A 19,080-nucleotide genomic window follows, 5' to 3' on the forward strand; every position below is an offset into this window, starting at 1 on the left:
TAGGGGGGAGCTCCCCAACCCCCTGATCGCCCTGTGGCTCTGTGTGTGACAGGGTGTGGCGCCCCAACCCGCTGATCGGCCCTGCTCTGTGTGTGACAGGGTGCGGCGCCCCAACCCCCCCCCCCCCCCCCATGGGCCCTGCTCTGTGTGTGACGGGGTAGAGCCATAACCTCCCCATCGGCCCTGCCCTGAGTGTGACAGGGTGCAGCGCCCCAACCCCCTGATCTGCCCTGCTCTGTGTGTGACAGGGGGCGGTGCCCCAACCCCCTGATCGACCCTGCTCTGTGCTCGACAGGGTACGGAGCCCCAACCCCCCTGATGGGCCCTGCTCTGTGCTTGACAGGGGGCAGCGCCTCAACCCCCTGATCAGCCCTGCTCTGTGCATGACAGGGGGTGGCGCCGCAACCTCCCTATCGACCCTGCCTTGAGTGTGACATGGGGCGGTGCCCCAACCCCCCAATCGGCCCTACCCTGAGCGTGACTAGGGGTGGCATCGCAACCTCCCGATCCACCCTGCTCTGTGCATGACAGGGGGCGGCGCCCCAACTCACCAATCGGCCCTGCTCTGAGCCCGACCAGGGGCTGCATCTAGGAATTGGGCCTGCCCTCTGCCACCCGGGAGCAGGCCTAAGCCAGCAGGTCGTTATCTCCCGAGGGGTCCCAGACTGCGAGAGGGCACAGGCCAGGCTGAGGGACCCCTCCTCCCCCGCCCCCGAGTGCACAAATTTTTGTGCACCAGGCCTCTAGTAAAGTTATAACCAGAAATGCTCAAACTTGATTGATTGCCTGTAGTAGTCTGGCAAAAAAAACAGTGTATTACTTGTGTCCTTGGACCTACTGTTAGTGATGTTTTAGCCTTATGTTTAGCCATATTTTTTTTTTTTTGGTACCAATTCTCACTATAACAGTTTCCTTTCCTACAATAAGAAAAGGGTTAACTGTAATTATACCTGGGTGCTGTGTGCAGGTACACACACGTGTGTTTCTTTTTTCTTTTTATTAAAATAAATTTGATACGATATACCGGGTGTCTTTGATCTTAACCTGCCTCCAAGTGTGATACCTTTCTTCCCACCCAAAATATTAATCTATAGTCATATTTTTGAAATCTTTCTACATTGTTGAGGCAGCAGGGAGTGGTTAATCTACAGACTCCCCTTTGCACTTGTGAGTATTGCTTGACTGCATGTTAGAATATGCACTATAAGTGTTTTACTTTGATTCACATTTGTCTTTTTAAAACCAAAGTAGTTATGTCATATCTTTACTTTCCTATCATCTAAATTAAAAAATTGGAGTCTAATATTATCTTTCAATATATAGTTAACATTTATTGCACATTTAATATGTGCCTAAGCATCATTGACATGCTTCATATGTAGGATCTCTTAATTTTCACCACAACCCTACACTCTGAGGCTGCTTGCTGTTACCATTATTTTTCAGATGGATAATTTTAAGTACAAAGAAGTAACTTCCTTAAGGCCTCATAGCTAGCAAGTGGTGGGGTCAGGATTTGAATCTAGGCAGTCTTGACTTCAGAGCCTGAATTCTTAAATACTATACTGTGACTATTGTATAGTACATGGGTACCACTATTAAATAAGTAAAGTACTTCCATTTATCATAACTAAAATAAAATCAGAAGCAAAAATAATAATTATACCATGCAAGCTAAGAATTTTAGGGGATCAGTCTACCCAGTGGATGTTCGTTCTGTCGCTGGCTAATACTTATATCACCTAACTTCCAGTAATTACAATGTATCCTTTATTTGCCATGGTTGTTTTTTTTTTCTGTCCCTTTTTATCTTGACTACTTCTCTAGCTACTGGTCTTCTGTATAAAAGAGCAGAATAGAACAAGTAAATATAGGTGGTTGGGCATTTGAGACACTCATGAGTTTATGAGCATGACAATGAATTATATACAAAATATATTTGCTGTTCTTTATCAGTTGCATAGAAGAGTTTGAAGAAAATGATTTGGTTATAAGAATGGTATTTCAGCCCTAGCTGGTTTGGCTCAGTGGATAGAGTGTCGGCCTACGGACTGAAGGGTTCCGAGTTCGATTCTTTCTTTTTTTTATTGATTTTTTACAGAGAGGAAGGGAGAAAGAGAGGAATAGAGAGTTAGAAACATCGATGAGAGAGAAACATCGATTCAGTTGCTTCCTGCACACTCCCTACTGGGGATGTGCCCGCAACCAAGGTACATGCCCTTGACCAGAATCGAACCTGGGACCCTTCAGTCCGTAGGCCGACGCTCTATCCACTGAGCCAAACCGGTCAGGGCCCAAGTTTGATTCTTGTCAAGGGCACATGCCTGAGGTTGCGGGCTAGATCCTCAGCAGGGAGTCTGCAGGAGGTTTTTATCTCTCCCTCTCTGAAATCAATAAAAACATACTAAAAAAGAGAATGGTATTTCACTTAACCAAAAATGCCTTAAAATCTACCACTAAGAGAAAAAACAATGTCAAGTAAACTGACGCATTATCTTCTTATCACTTAGAATTTGAATTTTAAACCATATCGAATTTGCTGTCCTATCTTATTTAGACATAGCTATGACAATAATATTAATATCTGTGATCAAAGTGGTCATGCACAGGCAGTGACAAACTATGTTATGACTGGCTGATAGCAGTAGAAAGTTGGTATGGGTAAAACATCCGAATTTCAAAGATTTTAAAACATAGGGTAAGAAATAAGTTTCAAAATTCATGGAATACCACAGTAGATCTGAAACCAGCATATAGAAACTGTAGCTTATTTTTTGAAAGCTATTAATTTTTAAGATATGTTTTTACTAGCTGGTTTGGCTCAGTGGATAGAGCATCGGACTGTGGACTGAAGGGTCTCGGGTTCAATTCCAGTCAAGGGCACATGCCTGGGTTGCAGGCTTGATCCCCAGTCGGGGGTGTGCAGGAGGAAGCCAATCAATGATTCTTATCATGGGTGTTTCTGTCCCCCTCTCCTCCTTACTTCTTCTTTGAAATCAATAAAAATATATTAAAAAGTATATATGTTTTTATTGATTTTTACAGAGAGAGAAAGGGAGAGAGATAGAGAGATAGAAACATCAATGAGAGAAAAATATCACTGATGTTTTTTTCTCCTGCACATCCCCACTGGGGATTAAGCCCTAAACCTATGCCTGTGCCCCGACTGGGAATCGAACCAGTGACCTCTTGGTTCATGGGTGGATGCTCAACCACTGAGCCACACTGGCCAGACTTTTCTAAATTCTTTTTATAAAGACTCTGACTCCACATGAGATTAGTTGGGCTAATATTTTATCTTGAAGCAATATTAGTAAGGAAACATAGGTATTTTCATTCTTTTTTTTTTCTTTTCTTTTCTTTCAGGTGAACAATGTGAAAGAGCTAGACGCCTTCAAGCTAAAATGATGACTAATTTGGTTATGGCCAAGGACCGTTTACAACTTCTAGGTATCAATGAATTTTATAATTGGAATGAATTGTATCTGAAATGTGTGTTCATTGAAACGTTTAATGTAGATGGAAATAGATGAATGATCTTGATAATGTGATCTAGGCTTTTTTCTTACAGAAAAGTTCTAACATGCAAAATAGAAGAGTATAATAATTATCCATCACTTAGCTTTAATAACTATGAGCCCATAGTCTTTTTTTGTTTTGCTAACGTGATGAGTATTTTATTGCTATTTTTCAATGCATTAATAAGTACATAGTTAAAGTTTTTCTTAGTTTAACCCATAGTCAGTCTTGATTTATCTATACCAAAGGCTTGTAAATTACAGCCCATGAGCTAATAATCCCAGTTCACTGCCCATTTTTATGAATTGGCACACAGCTACTCTCATTTCTTTATACACTGTCTGGCTGCTTTCATGCTACAGTGACAGAGTTAAATAGTTGATACAAAGATCATATGACTCTCAAAGACAAGATGTAGCTTTTTAAAAAATATATATTTTTATTGATTTCAGAGATTAAGGGAGAGAGAAATAGAAACATCAATGATGAGAAAGAATCATTGATCGGCTGCCTTCTGCACGTCCCACACTGGGGATCAAGCCCGCAATACAGATATATGCCCTGACTGGAAATCAACCAACTAAGCCACACCGGCCAGGGCAAATTTTCCTTTTAAGTAGATGATTGTATGGGGATTGCAAGTGAAAGGATCAAGAAGCAAGATTACCGTTTTATTTTAAATTATTGATTGCACAATGTTTAGTCATTCTAAAAAGAAGCATTAAACTAAGTTTACATTCTTGAACAAAAATGAATAAGAACAGGTTCACATTAGCAGTGTACTGCTACTATGTACGTGTGTGTTTCCATGCATTTAAAGGGTCCTGGATTCGATTCCGGTCAAAGGCGCATACCTTGGTTGCAGGCTCCTCCCCGGCCTGGGCCCTGGTTGGGGCTTGGGCAGGAGGCAACCAATTGATGTGTTTCTCTCACATCAATGTTTCTCTTTGTCATTCCCTCTCTCTCCCAGTCTCTTTGAAAAGTAATGGAAAAATATCCCCCGTCCTAGTTATTATCAAAGCTAAGGATTTAATTTCTGATTATTTTTACTGTATAATGAATGTTTATGTGAACTTTTGTTACATTCCATTGAAGAGAGTGTTAATAAAGAAGACATTTACAAATCAGTGTTTTTTCTAATTTATATTATTTTTTAAATTGACTTTTAGAGAGAGGAATGGAGAGGGATAGAGAGAAACATTGATGAGAGAGGAATATCATCGATTGGCTGTCTCCTGCACGCTCTCTACTGGGGATTGAGCCCACCAGAAATTGAACCTCTGACCTCTTGATTCCTGAGTTGACCCTCAACTGCTGAGCCATGCTGGCCAGGCTCTAATTTATATCTTTTGCCAACACAAAAGGTTCTTTCTCAGTATGGTGATTTGAACAGTGTTATCATTGAGAAAAATCAGATGACCTACCTGTTAACTAACAAGAACAACAAAAACCCCAGCTCTGAGGTATATTCTATCAGCCGGTTCTAGGATACAAAAGCTGTGCAGTACTTTGTGCAAAAAGGGTAGCTGCTATTTAACCTGTCCCAAAAGCATGTGTGGTATACCATAAACCAAGCATGATGCCTACTTGTCTAACCATAGAAATGGAAGTTTTGGAGAGTTAGTATATATGTGGTATATTTTTGCATGTATTCATTGACTTTCTAGTATTGAAGAAAATATCAGTTATGATAACTTGGAATGTTTCAACAATATTAATGTAAAAATTGAGCCCCTGTTGTGACTGACGCATAGGGTAGGTACTTTATGTATATATGTATATACTCAGTGAATTCATGCACCAGTGGGGTCCCTCAGCCTGGCCTGTGTGATCGGGCTGAAACCAGCTCTTCGACATTCCCCATGGGGTCGCGGATTGCAAGAGGGTGCAAGCCAGGCCAAGGGACCCCACCGGTGCACGTTGGAGGAATATGGGAGGTTGACCAGCCAGGGAGGGACCTCAGGAGAGCTCCAGGACGTGTCCGGCCAGTCTCGCTCACCGATCAGCCGGGCCCCAGCAGCAGGCTAACCTAACAGTTGGAGCATCTGCCCCCTGGTGGTCAGTGCACATCATAGCAACTGGTTTACCAGTCGACTGTCTGCCCCCTGGGGGTTAGTGCACGTCATAGTGAGTGGTTGAGCAGCCTTAGCATATCATTAGCATATTATGCTTTGATTGGTTGAACGGACGACTGGACACTTAGCATATTAGGCTTTTATTATATAGGATTTTATTTAATCCGGTTTGGCTCTCTGTATCCTTTTTATTGATTTTATAAAGAGGAAGGGGCAATCAGGCAGGCAGGCGAGTGGTTAGGGGCGATCAGGCAGGCAGAGTGGTTAGGGGTGAACAGGCAGGCAGGCGAGCAGTTAGGGGTGATCAGGCAGGCAGGCAGAGGGGTTAGGGGTGATCAGGCAGGCAGGCGAGCAGTTAGGGATGATCAGGCAAGCAGGCGAGTGGTTAGGAGCCAGTGAGCCTAAACTGGCAGTCGTTAGGGGCAATCAGGCAGGCAGGCAAGCAGTTAGAAGCCATCGGGCCTAAACTGGCAGTTGGACATCCCCCGAGGGGTCCCAGATTGCAAGAAGGTTCAGGAACCCGGGCTGAGGAACCCCCCTCTCGTGCATGAATTTTGTGCACCGGGCCTCTAGTATTTAATAAATATATGGATGGTATAAACCATATTCATTTATTTATCTCCATGCTGCTCTTTCTACCCAATGACTTGGACATACTAGATTTTCAGAAAATATTTGCTGGTGACAATAGTGATATGGAACTGCCTCAGGTTACCAAACCTGAATAAGGCATATTTTTGACATAGCCATTCATTTGTTAATTTCTGTTGCTATTTTAATGTCTGAGTTTTTACTAATTATATTTTTAGGAGAATTTTATAAAAATGCAAGACCCTTCATCATGTAACAATCTTGTAACACTTTTAACTCATTTTTCATTTTCACATGTATCATTATGTTCATTCTGTATTTTTTATTTTTGTTTATTTTGTTCTTTCTTACCCCCCTCTGTTGCATAGAGAAGCTGCAACCAGTTTTGCAATTTTCCAAATCACAAACAGACGTCTATAATGACAGTACTAACTTGACATGCCGCAATGGACAGCTCCAGTCAGGTGGGTTTAGGTTAACTAACATGTAAAATAATAAAGTTTGCATGCAAAGTAAAGTCCCACTTAACCTGATAATGTTGATTTGATTTTATAGTGGTAGTTTTGATTGTTTTTGTTTGCACAGGGCTATGTTGAAAATACAGTATCCCTATCATTCATAGTATATAAACATGTAACAAATAAGATATAGCCATTCTCAATGTGCTTTTTTGCAACCTCTAATTTTTGAAATTATAAAATACAAAGACTCATTTTTCTAAGTTTAAATTATTCTTTTGTTTCTATTGTATTTTTAGCTTTTGTGGTTTTTTCCATGGGTAGCTAAACCAGGTTTTTATGAAGAGGTGTTTTTGTAAGATAAATTTTTATTTTTCTTACAAATCAGTTTTCATGTATGCTATACATGAATGTTTTATCATAATACCTGCTAGAAAAAATTTGAAGCTGAATTCACAAAGTGAGGAGAAACACTGGAGTACTATTTTTTATTATGGGTTAAATTTGTTTTTCATGAACTTTCAGGTATGAACTCTTACAGAACATTAAATGCTTTTTAAATTTTGTTTTGGTGGGAAGAATCTTCCTTTCCTAGGTTCTCTGACATCTTGGTCAGTTTTATTGGTGACTTATTCAACATTAGTTTCATGTCCAGAGCTTAAATTTTATTGATGTAAATATTGCTTTGTTTAAATTGTAGTAAATTTTAAAAAAAAGGAAGAAACACCCTTAGTCCAGACTGTAAGACCACTGCCTTCTTTAGTCATATGTAATACAAAACTTACAAGATTTCAATAGAGAAAAGTTAGTGTAAGTGGATTTCTATAGATGAAAGAGACAGTTGGTCATTAACGAAATCTTTCCCTGTGGTTTCAGTGATCCCTTAGATTTTTCACTTAGGTTTGGTTTCCAGTTCAGAGCTCTGCATCAGTAGCTATATTTCTCTTCTCATTTCTTCCTGTACCTGACTTAAAATAACATTTCAAGTATAGAGATAAATATTTTATCTGTTTCTCTTAGCACTGCTGTGAAACGCCGACATTTTCATAAGGAACTTTTTGAAAAGAAAGAAATGTAAGAATTTACCACATATAAATAGTTAAGCTTCCAAAGTACAGATTTGAGATCCTAATAATCCTACCAGGATAAACGGCAAAAATTTCCTAGCCTTGAAAAGCTTATATGCATTCCCGTTGTTTCTAGATTCTCTTTACTTCATTCCACGTGCGTGGTCCCCTTATATTTTTCTGCCAAGCAAAATTTTTATTTATTTCTTAAATAAATTACTTATATTTTTATATATATATATATATATGTATATATAGGTATATATATATATATATATATATATATATATATACATATATTTTAGAGAAGAAGAGAGAGAAAGATAGAAACATCAATGATGAGAGAGAATCATTGATTGGCTGCCTCCTGCACGTCCCCTACTGGGGTTCAAGCCCACAACCTGGGCATGTGCCCTTGACCAGAATCGAACCTGAGATCCTTCAGTCTGCAGTTTGATGCTCTATCCACTGAGCCAAACCAGCTAGGGCTGGTTGATTTTTTTAAAAAATATTTTTTGCCCCAGCTGGTTTGGCTCAGTGGATAGAGCTTCGGCCTGCAGACTAAAGTGTCCCAGGTAAGATTCCAGCCAAGGGCACATGCCCAGGTTGCGGGCTTGATCCCCAGTGTGGGGCGTGCAGGAGGCAACCAATCAATGATTCTCTCTCATCATTGATGTTTCTATCTCTCTATCCCTCTCCCTTCCACTCTGAAATCAATAAAAATATTTAATTAATAAATAAATAAATAAGTAAATAAATAAATAAATGTTTTTTATTGGTTTTGGAGAGGGAGAGAGATGGAAATATCAGTGATTAGAGAGAATCATTGATTTGCTGCCTCCTGCAGGCCCCACTCTGGAGATAGAGCCCACAACCTGAGTATATATGCTCTGACTGGGAATCAAACCGTGACCTCCCAGCTGGGCCCATTGCTTGATTCTTGTTCGTGACCTGACCAGGGATTGAACCTACAACCTTTGCATATGGGTATTATGCTCTAACCAACTGAGCTACTTAGTTTTTATTATTACTTTTATAATGTTAAACCACAATTTTCTAACCATAGCGATTTTACTATTTCCTTAATAGAAAGTGGAGCAGTTCCAAAAAGAAAAGATCCCTTAACACACCCTAGTAATTCGCTGCCTCGTTCAAAGACAGTTATGAAAGCTGGATCCACAGGTCTTTCAGGCCACCACAGAGCACCCAGTTGCAGTGGCTTATCCATGGTTTCTGGAGTGAGACAGGGCCCTGGTCCTGCAACTGCCACTCATAAGGTATTTGGAGATAGAATTGCAAATAGAAAAATTTCAACATGATGTGCTTGCTTCAGTTTATTACAAGTACTTTATAATACCTTAAAGCAGTGGTTCTCAACCTTCCTAATGCCGCGACCCTTTAATACAGTTCCTCATGTTGTGGTGACCCCCAATTTCATTGTTACAAATTGAACATAATTAAAGCATAGTGATTAATCACAAAACAATATGTAATTATATATGTGTTTTCCGATGGTCTTAGGCAACCCCTGGGAAAGGGTCGTTTGACCCCCAAAGGGATCGCGACCCACAGGTTGAGAACCGCTGCCTTAAAGGATTGATAAGTTTCCATAAAATTGAATATAATTTTTCTTTAAAAAAACACAAATCAGGGCAACTTGCTGTTAAAAAGCATATCTTATTTTACCTCCTTTTGATCCTAATTAGGCTTTATTTATAGTTAGTTTGCTTTTCCAGTTTTATATAATGCTATGTAGTTCATTTTAATTTTGTTATTCTTTTAATTATTTAAACCTATATAAATGTTTTGTGACATCAAACATACATACAGTTCTAACAAGGATCAAAATTACATGATTGCATTGATATAGAGCCTTTTTACCTTTTAGTAACTAAATCTCTGTATAAAATCCTCTATTAACCTACTGCATGCCAAATGTACTTCTTTAGTGAATACCATTTTACCTTGGAGTAAATATACATTTAAAAATTTTTTATATTTTTTATATTTTTGAATCTCTGTGAACTTTAAAGTTAATTCACTTGTGAAATGTGTAAATGTTAGGTTGTATTTTCACGTTAAAACTTGTGTCCTTTAAGAGTACACCAAAAACAAATCGAACAAATAAACCTTCAACCCCTACGACTGCTGCTCGTAAAAAGAAAGACTTGAAGAATTTTAGGAACGTGGACAGTAACCTCGCTAATCTTATAATGAATGAAATTGTAGACAAGTAAGTTTTGCAATCTGAACTATTTTGTTTTACAGTTTCTATTTTTGAATCTTATTTATAAAATGTGTCATGAGTGAAATAAATACTTGTCTAATTTACATATTTAGTTCTTATAATGGTTTTTAATTACTATATGGTACATGTAGAAAATGATTGTTTTACTGATTACCTATAGTTTTCACATTAACATAAAAATGACCTTGTTTCATAGACCATAAACTGTATTTTATAATAACTGAAGCATATTTCTATTGTGGAGATAATTGAAATTCTGTTTCTTAGTGGAACGGCTGTTAAATTTGATGATGTAGCTGGTCAAGAATTAGCAAAACAAGCATTACAAGAAATTGTCATTCTTCCTTCTCTGAGGCCTGAGGTAAGGATTATATATTATTATTTTCTGTAACATCATCTATTACTGAATCTGTAGTAGCATTAAAGAAATGTTTGGGCTATGCTAGAATGATTAATTCATATCACAGTAGATATTTTTAGGGCAGGGAAATGATTATGTATGATACTGTAATAGTGGATTACATGATACAAACAGTGAACCCTAATGTAAACTATGGACTTTAGTTAATAATAATGTATCAATCAATATTGGTTCATTACTTAAAATAAGTGTACCACACTAATGCAAGATGTTAATAATGGGAGAAATGGGAGGTTAGGAGTTATATGGGAACTCTGTACTTTTCCATTCAATTTTCTGTAAGCCTAAAACCTCTAAAAAATATATAATTTTTAAAGAAGGTTGAGTATCACCCACTTCAAATGGTTCAACACCTTGCCTGGCTGGGATGGCTCATATTGGTTGAGCATCATTCCATGCACAAAGAGGTTGCCGGTTCGATTGCTGGTCAGGGCACATTCCCCAGTTGACAGCTGGATCCTCAGTAGGGGAGTGTAGGAGTCAGCTAATGGTGTTTCTCTCTCATCAATGTTTCTATCTCTCTCTCTCTCTTTAGAATTAATAAAAACATTTTTTTGGGGGGGGGGGGGGAGTTCATACACCTTTACTATTAATTGAAGTGTTATCAGCCTGGTGATTCACCATTGACTCTTGCTAAACCCAATGTCCCTGAGTCTGGAGACTCTGGTTTAATTTCTCTAGAATAAAACTTCTACCTGCTTTGGTTATGGAAGAGGAATACTTGCCTAAGTGCTGTTGGTGGGGCTGGGGAAAGGCTTACAGGAACATATGTTCAGTTCTTCATACAAAATTTTGATCATTTCTGTTTTGGGCTGCCTACCTTACTGATGCTTTCTCTGGTACCCGATGCCTCCACTTCCTGAGCTTTTCCAGGTTTTTTTGTTCATACTAGAGGCCCAGTGCATGAAATTCATGCACTGGGGTGGGGGGTGGTCCCTCAGGCAGGCCTGCGCCCTCTCGCAGTCTGGGATCCCTCTCGCAGTCTGGGACCCCTCGCTCCTTACCGCCTGCCTCCTCGCTGCTCCTTAGCGCTACCCTGGAGGCAGGAGAGGCTCCCACTACCGCTGCTGCGCTCACCAGCCATGAGCCCAGCTTCTGGCTGAGTGGCGCTCCCCCTGTAGGAGCGCACTGACCACCAGGGGGCAGCCAGGGAGCCCTCGGGGGATGTCCAACTAAAGGCTTAGGCCCCCAAGGGATCGGGTCTAAACCATTAGTTGGACATTCTTTTTTTTTTTTAAATGTATATTTTATTGGTTTTTTACAGAGCGGAAGGGAGAGGGATAGAGAGTTAGAAACATCGATGAGAGAGAAACATCCATCAGCTGCCTCCTGCACACCCCCCCCCCCCCCCCCCACTGGGGATGTGCCCACAACCAAGGTACATGCTCTTGACTTGAATCGAACCTGGGACCCTTCAGTCCACAGGCCGATGCTCTATCCACTGAGCCAAACCAGTTAGGGCAGTTGGACATTCTTAGTGCTGCCACGGAGGTGGGAGAGGCTCCTGCCACCACCTCTGCGCTGGCCAGCCATGAGCCAGCTTCTGGCTGAGTGGCACTCCCCATATGGAAGTGCACTGACCACCAGGTGGCAGCTCCTGCATTGAGCGTCTGCCCCCTGGTGGTCAGTGCGCATCATAGCAACCTGTCATTCTGCCAGTCGATTTGCATATTAGGCTTTTATTATATGGGATCAGCTTGCTCCTTGTATCTAGCTATCCCTCCATAAGCAGGCACTTAGATTTTAGCTCTCTCAGCTCTGCTAAATAACTTACCACACTTTATCAATTTTCCATCTGCTAACATTTGTTGTGTCCTGTGTTGTCTCCTTTCCTATTCCTTCTATTCTTTTTCTTTTGAAGATTTTTTTTCCTTTTTACTCATTTACTATTATTTTGGTGAGATTTCTAAAGGAAGTAAAGAAGCATACCTATGTTCAATAATATGGCTTGTTCAACAAGTTAGCTTTCATTTTGATCAATGAGGATTTGGTTTTATTTTGTTTTCTTCTGTTTTTAATAATTATATTAGTTTATTGTGTTCTCTTTAGAGCTCTGGGCAGCTCTGTTTTGGAGGATGTTACTGAAAATAGTCCTTTTTAGATGACAAATAATTTTTAAAATGCCTGAAAAAAGTATCTTCAGAATCATAATTGTGTGTATATGTTTAAGTTGTTTACAGGGCTTAGAGCTCCTGCCAGAGGATTGTTACTCTTTGGTCCACCTGGAAATGGGAAAACAATGCTGGTAAGAATTCTTTTTAAATTTGAATGTTCTATTAAGATATTAGGGCTAATAATTTTAAATAATTTTACATTGTCCCTAAATCTATTATGATTTTTTAAAAATTTATCTTTATTATTGGAAGTATTATAAATGTCACCCAAGTCTACTATTTATGACTTGCTTTTTTAAAAATATATTTTTATTGATTTCAGAGAAGAAGGGAGAGGGAGAGACAGATAAGAACATCAATGGTGAGAGGGAATCATTGATTGACTGCCTCCTGCACGCCCCCACAGGGGATTAAGCCTGCAACTCGGGCATGTGTCCTTGGCCAGAATTGAACCCAGGATCCTTCGGTCCACAGGCCAACGCTGTATCCACTGAGCCAAACTGGCTAGGGCTATGACTTGATTTTTGTTAAAATATACTTTTCTAAATTTTAAACTAGTTTTCAATGACAAAATAGATGGAAAACCATACATATTATTTTCAGTAATATGTTTGGGCAAATTAAATTTAACAGTGTAATTTTTATTATTTTCCCAATTTAAATAACATTTTTACCTTAGAAGAGCTTACTATATTGAGCATCTTCCTAATCCTTGATTTTTTTATCTTAACAGCTTTATTTAAATAATCAACATGATATAGACTTTTTTCCTTTTTTTTAATTGAAGTATAATTGACACACAACAGATTTTTTTTTCCTAATATCCTTTTGCCAAAAGTTACTAGGATGTGGATATCTCTTTCTTCTGCATAGCTAGATATTCTAGAGGGAAAAAGTAAATAAGGAAAGAGTAACTTTTTTCTTAGCTGTTTATCTTTCTCTCGTTATCTTTCTATAACTAGGAAGAGAATAACACCCCCTTTATTTTTTTTATTTTTTACCTCTCCTTATCTGTTTTCCCTTAGGAAAAGAAGGGAGTGGAAAGAAACACAGCCCTTCATAGATTTTTTTGCTCATTGTTGAGAAGGGAACACATTGCCATATACTAGTACTGGGGACTGTGTCATGCCTTATATTTTTAAAAATTCTTTTCTTGTACTTAAGTTGATCAGATGTATTTATCATTTTAAAGCAAGTTATGGAACTAATATAATATTTGCCCTTGTGATTTTTAAAGGCTAAAGCAGTAGCTGCAGAATCGAATGCAACCTTCTTTAATATAAGTGCTGCAAGCTTAACTTCAAAATATGTGAGTATTTTTTCCAGTATTTTCATGTTTTAAGTTATTGTCTAAATGTTAATGTTAAATGTAAATGGTAATACCATACACCAAAATACTTGTCTGTGAGTTTATACCTATTATTCAGAGATGATGAATATCACTCTTCATAGTAGTAAATCGTGTACATTTTATTAAATTCTTTTAAAATTAGAATTGTTCTGTTAAATACTAGGGCTGTATAACAAAGTACCATAAACTGGTTGACTTAAACAACAGAAATTTATTGTCTTACAGTTTTGGAGGCTAGAAATCCAAGATCAGATATTGGCAGGGTTCTCAATTATGTAAAGTAATTAAAAGTAACTATAAAACAATACCTCTTTTCCTGGTTACATTTTGTTTCCTATGTGAAATTCTGTTAGTAAAATTGTTATTAACGTAGGTTTATCCACCTTATAAACACTGTCTTGGAAGCTGGAAGAATGGGATTCCAATCTAGCTTTTACATTCAGAGCAGGCCTTAAAGTATCACTTCAGGCCTTACTTCATTCATAAAGTGTTAATGTCATAAGAGGTGATCTCTCAGCCTGCACCGTTGAAGCTCTGAGCCTCAGTTTCTCTTGTAAAATGGGGACAGTAATGTCACATACTTGATAGGGGGGCCTGACAAATAAGGAGTGAGTGGGAGCAGTCAGCCCTCGCCGGCACAGGGAATCACTCAGCAGAACTATAGCTGTCATTTTCAGTGCATCTTCACACCTTGGGATTAGCGGAGGAGGAAATGGATTGGAACCCATGGCCACCGAGTGCTGAGACCTTTGTTACTCAGGAAAAGCAATCCTTCACAGTGATGTTTGGAAAACAAACACCAGGATGAGTAGAGTCTGGCTAATTTTTGCCTTGTTAAAAAACAACAACTTCCCCCTGCCCACCCACCCCCCAAAAAAACACAAAACAAAACAAAGAACAAAACTATTTCTAGAGCAAGAAAGAATAAAAGTGTCTGTGTATCATTTAGGTGACTTTTGGCCAAAAAAAAAAAAGGCAGTGCCATTAATTAAAGCATTAATTATTTCACCTTAACAAGATCTTGGAACAGGAACTCCCAAGCTTCCCTTGGTGACTCAGTAGTGTGTGAAAAGCCTGGTGCTGTCAATACCTCCACTGTCATCTTTCAAGAGTTGACCCTGTCTCCCCTCAGTGGCAGCGAGGCTGCTGGGTGCCGAGTATCACACCTTCCACCACAGCATCCCAAGCAGGAAGGAATTTCCCCTCGTTCTCTTCCCCCTTAACAAATGGAAACTTTGCCAGAGAGACTTCCCATAGGTCTTATTAGCCAGAACCGGATCACATGACACCCCAACACCAATTGCTAGCAAAGGAGAATAGCTTACACAGCTGGACCCCAAAATTCAGGCTTCTGTTCAAGGAAGAAGCCTGGCCCGCAGGGGAGCCCTGGAGAACCTCGGAGACCCTACACCTGAGAACAGGACAAGAATATTTGTTTTGATAATTCCAATCTGGGGCCAGATCTTTTTTCTATTTCTTCTTAATGAAATTTTCAATAAAGAGAATAGATGCCACCTAGGACAGGATAGTTTTTACAGATTACCCCAGATCTCATGATCCTTTTGTTAGATGCTTTGGTGAATAAAGTGGTTTTAGTATGGTTTCTTAAGAGGTGTACATAGACCTCCTGGACTACCTAGAAATATTTTGATACTAATTGACAGTGATATTGTGAGAATAAGTTTTCAAGATGTTCTTAATAGAGCAAGTTTTGTTCAGTAGAGCACTTTCTAATTTACCTGCTTTTATATAAATACCAGTAGCCCATCACGCAATATCGCGCGCAGTAGGCCGCCCGCCACTTCTGCGGGAGCAGGCGGGAACCAGAGCACGCGGCCGCCACCGGGATCTGAGCTGCTTCCACGGGAGGCGGAAGCGAGCCGCCGGCGCCCATGGGAGCCAGGAAGGAGCCGCGCCGCTACTGCGGGAGCCGGGAGGGACCCACGCCGATTCCGCGGGAGGCGGGAGGGAACCGCACTGCTTCCCTGTGAGGTGGGCCCACCGTCTGCTCTCTGTGCCTGCGTTCGGCCACAGAGGCTACGGGCCGGCCCCCCATCCCTGTCCATGTCTGCTCCGGCTCCGGGAGGCCCGCCTGAGCCAGGGCACCCTGTCTCTGTCTCCGCCTCCGCTCTGGGCCTCACCTGCACACGCAACCTCCTCCTGTCAGGTCGTGACGGGTCCTGGCGTCCTGGCCTATTTTGCATATTTCCTCTTTATATGTGTAGATAGATGCATGGCCTGCAATCTAGGGTTAAAGGAATATGTACAGCATCTTCTCTCCTCTCTTACTTTTTCTTCCCTCATGTTTAACCTTTGACTAAAAGCTATTTCATTCTCAAGTTTTAGGAATGCAGTTTCAAGCAAAACATATATTTTATTTTTATAGTACTTACCAGACTGTATTAAATAATAAATAAATGACCTATTTTGTAAAATTATAAGGGATATTTCAGTAAACTCCGGTACCCTTTTCCCAATTCCTTAAACCAAATCTTTGGTTATTGTAAAGAAAGGAAATTAAATTCCTAGGTTCTAGACTTTCAATCATGAAACTTTAAAAGCTGGAATAATGTTACATTGTATGATGTGATAATGTGTAATGCTTTCTTTTAGGTGGGAGAAGGAGAGAAGTTGGTGAGAGCTCTTTTTGCTGTGGCTCGAGAACTTCAACCTTCAATAATTTTTATAGGTAAGAACATGTTTACCTACTAAGTTAGTTGACCCTTTGTGAAATTTCCCTCTCCATATACAAGGGGTATTATAGGAAAGCTTATTCAAAAGGAAAAAGTTTTCAAGAAAAACAACGTTAAAGACTATCTAATGAGTTGAGTAGGACCCACTGTATTAATAATTGAAGTAGTAAACTAGATAAATCTCAGATAACTCATATAGGTTGGCTTTTAATTCAAGTCTTATCCTTGTATTTCCTCTAGATGAAGTTGATAGCCTTTTGTGTGAAAGAAGAGAAGGAGAACATGATGCTAGTAGACGCCTAAAAACTGAATTTCTAATAGAATTTGATGGTGTAAGTATTAGTTATGATATTTTTAATGTGGTAACATTTCAATGTATATATTTTCCTATTAAATGATCCAAATTAGAGATACAGATATCTTTATTATGTTTTACTTCGTTATTACTTTCTCTAAAAGTCCTGAAAACAGTATTTTTGGCTTATAGGTACAGTCTGCTGGAGATGACAGAGTACTTGTAATGGGTGCAACTAATAGACCACAAGAGCTTGATGAGGCTGTTCTCAGGTAGGAAGATTTATGTAGAAACACACATTTATGACAGATATATTTAGTCTTGTGTTCATCTCACGTATTTCTTATTTCCTTCACTCTCAATTTGAAAACTAAATTCAGTCTTTTCCACCTTATATTCATCCTCTGGCCTCTTGTTATCAGCTGAAGTTTTTGAGGACAGGGCCAGCAGGGTATCAGGTAAACTGCTCTTCATTTTATGGCTTTAGGCAAACTGCTTATTTCTTCTGGGTGGGATTAAATTATCCTACAACTTCAAAATTGATTCTTACCTTCTTTTACTGGGCTTCATGAGAAGCTGATAAAAACAGGTTTCATGGGAGTTATGTCATGTTCTCTGTTCTTATGTGTTAGAACAAATTTATCCCCTTCGTACTGGGAAGACAGTTTGATTCGGCATGAAATCATTGAGCCTTCCTTTCTTTTCCTGAGGAATCTATAGCATTGTCCCATTGTTTTTGGGGTTGGATGTTGCAGTATAAAAATCTGAAGCCAGCCTACTTTTATTAATATTTATGATTAATTTCATTTTTTTCTTCGTACTGGATACAGTTTCCAACTATTGAAATCTAGTTATTTGAAAAATATGTTGATTGATCTGTGTTTATTTTTCCTGGGATTTGATGTTCGTTTAAATTGATAGTTTGGAATCTCCTTTGTTTTGGGAAAGTTATTTTGAATACTATCTTTGATTTTTTTTTTTCCTAATTCATTTTTCTACTAATTTTTTTTCTACACACAACTTATGCGTTATGTTGCATCTTTTTTTCTTTCATCTCTGTAATTTCCATAATCATTTTAAACGTTTAGGTCTTTTTGTTTTGATTTGTCTGTTTTCCAGTTTGTTGTCCTTATTTCTTATCTCCTTTCTGCTACTACTTTGGTAACCTTCGTTTCTCTGGTGGTTTTTGTTTTCTTTTTTATTGCTTTCCTTATCTTTGTGGTCCATTTTTTCATCTCCCATTGTCTCATTTTCTTGAGCCTTTGTATATTCATTTTCATGAGCCCTTGTATCTCTGTGAACTCTTGTTTCATAGATTTTTTCCCATTAAATTATTATATTTCATGGAAAACTATTTGGTTACAATTTTAATTCACTCTATGGCAGAATCCTGTTGTACATGTTCTCCATTTTATCTGTGTTTTATTTATTGTATTCTTTGCTCCTATTTTGACATTATTTTTTAAAAAATTGTCTTTTGCCTGTTTTGCTTTATTTTTGTTTGAATAAGGGGAGTTTTTTCTTTCTTTTTTCTTTTTTGTTATATTTAAATTCTTTATTAGTTAAGGAATTACAAATGTGTCCTCATTCCCCCTGAATAAGGGGAGTTTTTTAAAAAAACCCAATTTTGGAAGGATATTATAGGAGGAGAGCTAGAAAATTAAGATACCGAACAAGTATTTTGAGTTGTCCCATGAATACCCTGGACTGACAGGTAGTCTCACTAATTCAGTAGTAAAGCTATATCTGATAAACAAGTGTTTGTGTGTAAATAAGACATTGGGTTGATTTAGTCTTCTTCAGCTAATAAAGGCAGTTTGTCATCTTGCCAGACAGACTGATATCTTACAAAGATGATATGTTTTTGAGTCTCTTTGTCAACTTCGCCTTCCTTGCCATTGCCCTGTTATTGGCCAAGGTTCACAAGATCTACGGAGCCAGTCTTAATATGCTTCTTTAAATGTCGGGAGTTTGGTTTTATTACCCCTCAGGATATGCTCTGTCTCTTTCCTTTGGAAAACTCTATTCTCTGACATCTGTCTGTAATCTGCAGTGTGTATCCTCCTTTCTCACTGTAATTTTCACTGCCCTATGCAGCCCTTTTTCATACATTTAAGTTATGTAAATGTTACCTATTTAAAAATATATGAATATGTATTTTTCTTTCAGAGAGAGGAAGGGAAAGGGAAAGAAACAAATAGTAACATGATGAGAGAGAAACATTGATCGGCTGCCTCCTGCACACCCA

At 38.9% G+C, this 19,080-nt stretch overlaps 1 protein-coding gene across 4 annotated transcripts in view; it reads left to right on the top strand.

The window, feature by feature from the left end:
* Nucleotides 1–19,080, top strand: part of SPAST (spastin) — a 46,898-nt gene that overhangs the window by 12,372 nt on the left and 15,446 nt on the right. For 2 of the 4 annotated variants that reach the window (XM_070428954.1, XM_070428955.1), the window contains exons 3-12: nucleotides 3,367–3,450; nucleotides 6,554–6,649; nucleotides 8,800–8,987; nucleotides 9,810–9,943; nucleotides 10,226–10,319; nucleotides 12,550–12,624; nucleotides 13,731–13,802; nucleotides 16,458–16,533; nucleotides 16,778–16,869; nucleotides 17,025–17,104. In XM_070428954.1, the coding sequence (XP_070285055.1) occupies nucleotides 3,367–3,450; nucleotides 6,554–6,649; nucleotides 8,800–8,987; nucleotides 9,810–9,943; nucleotides 10,226–10,319; nucleotides 12,550–12,624; nucleotides 13,731–13,802; nucleotides 16,458–16,533; nucleotides 16,778–16,869; nucleotides 17,025–17,104 (991 nt within the window). The remainder of the gene's footprint in view (nucleotides 1–3,366; nucleotides 3,451–6,553; nucleotides 6,650–8,799; nucleotides 8,988–9,809; nucleotides 9,944–10,225; nucleotides 10,320–12,549; nucleotides 12,625–13,730; nucleotides 13,803–16,457; nucleotides 16,534–16,777; nucleotides 16,870–17,024; nucleotides 17,105–19,080) is intronic. The other 2 variants (XM_070428956.1, XM_070428957.1) reach the window with 1 other exon arrangement.

This window comes from Myotis yumanensis, unplaced genomic scaffold (assembly GCF_028538775.1).
Source record: "Myotis yumanensis isolate MYYU_CA2020_CCGP unplaced genomic scaffold, mMyoYum1.0.hap1 SCAF_11, whole genome shotgun sequence".
NCBI classification, from domain to species: domain Eukaryota; kingdom Metazoa; phylum Chordata; class Mammalia; order Chiroptera; family Vespertilionidae; genus Myotis; species Myotis yumanensis.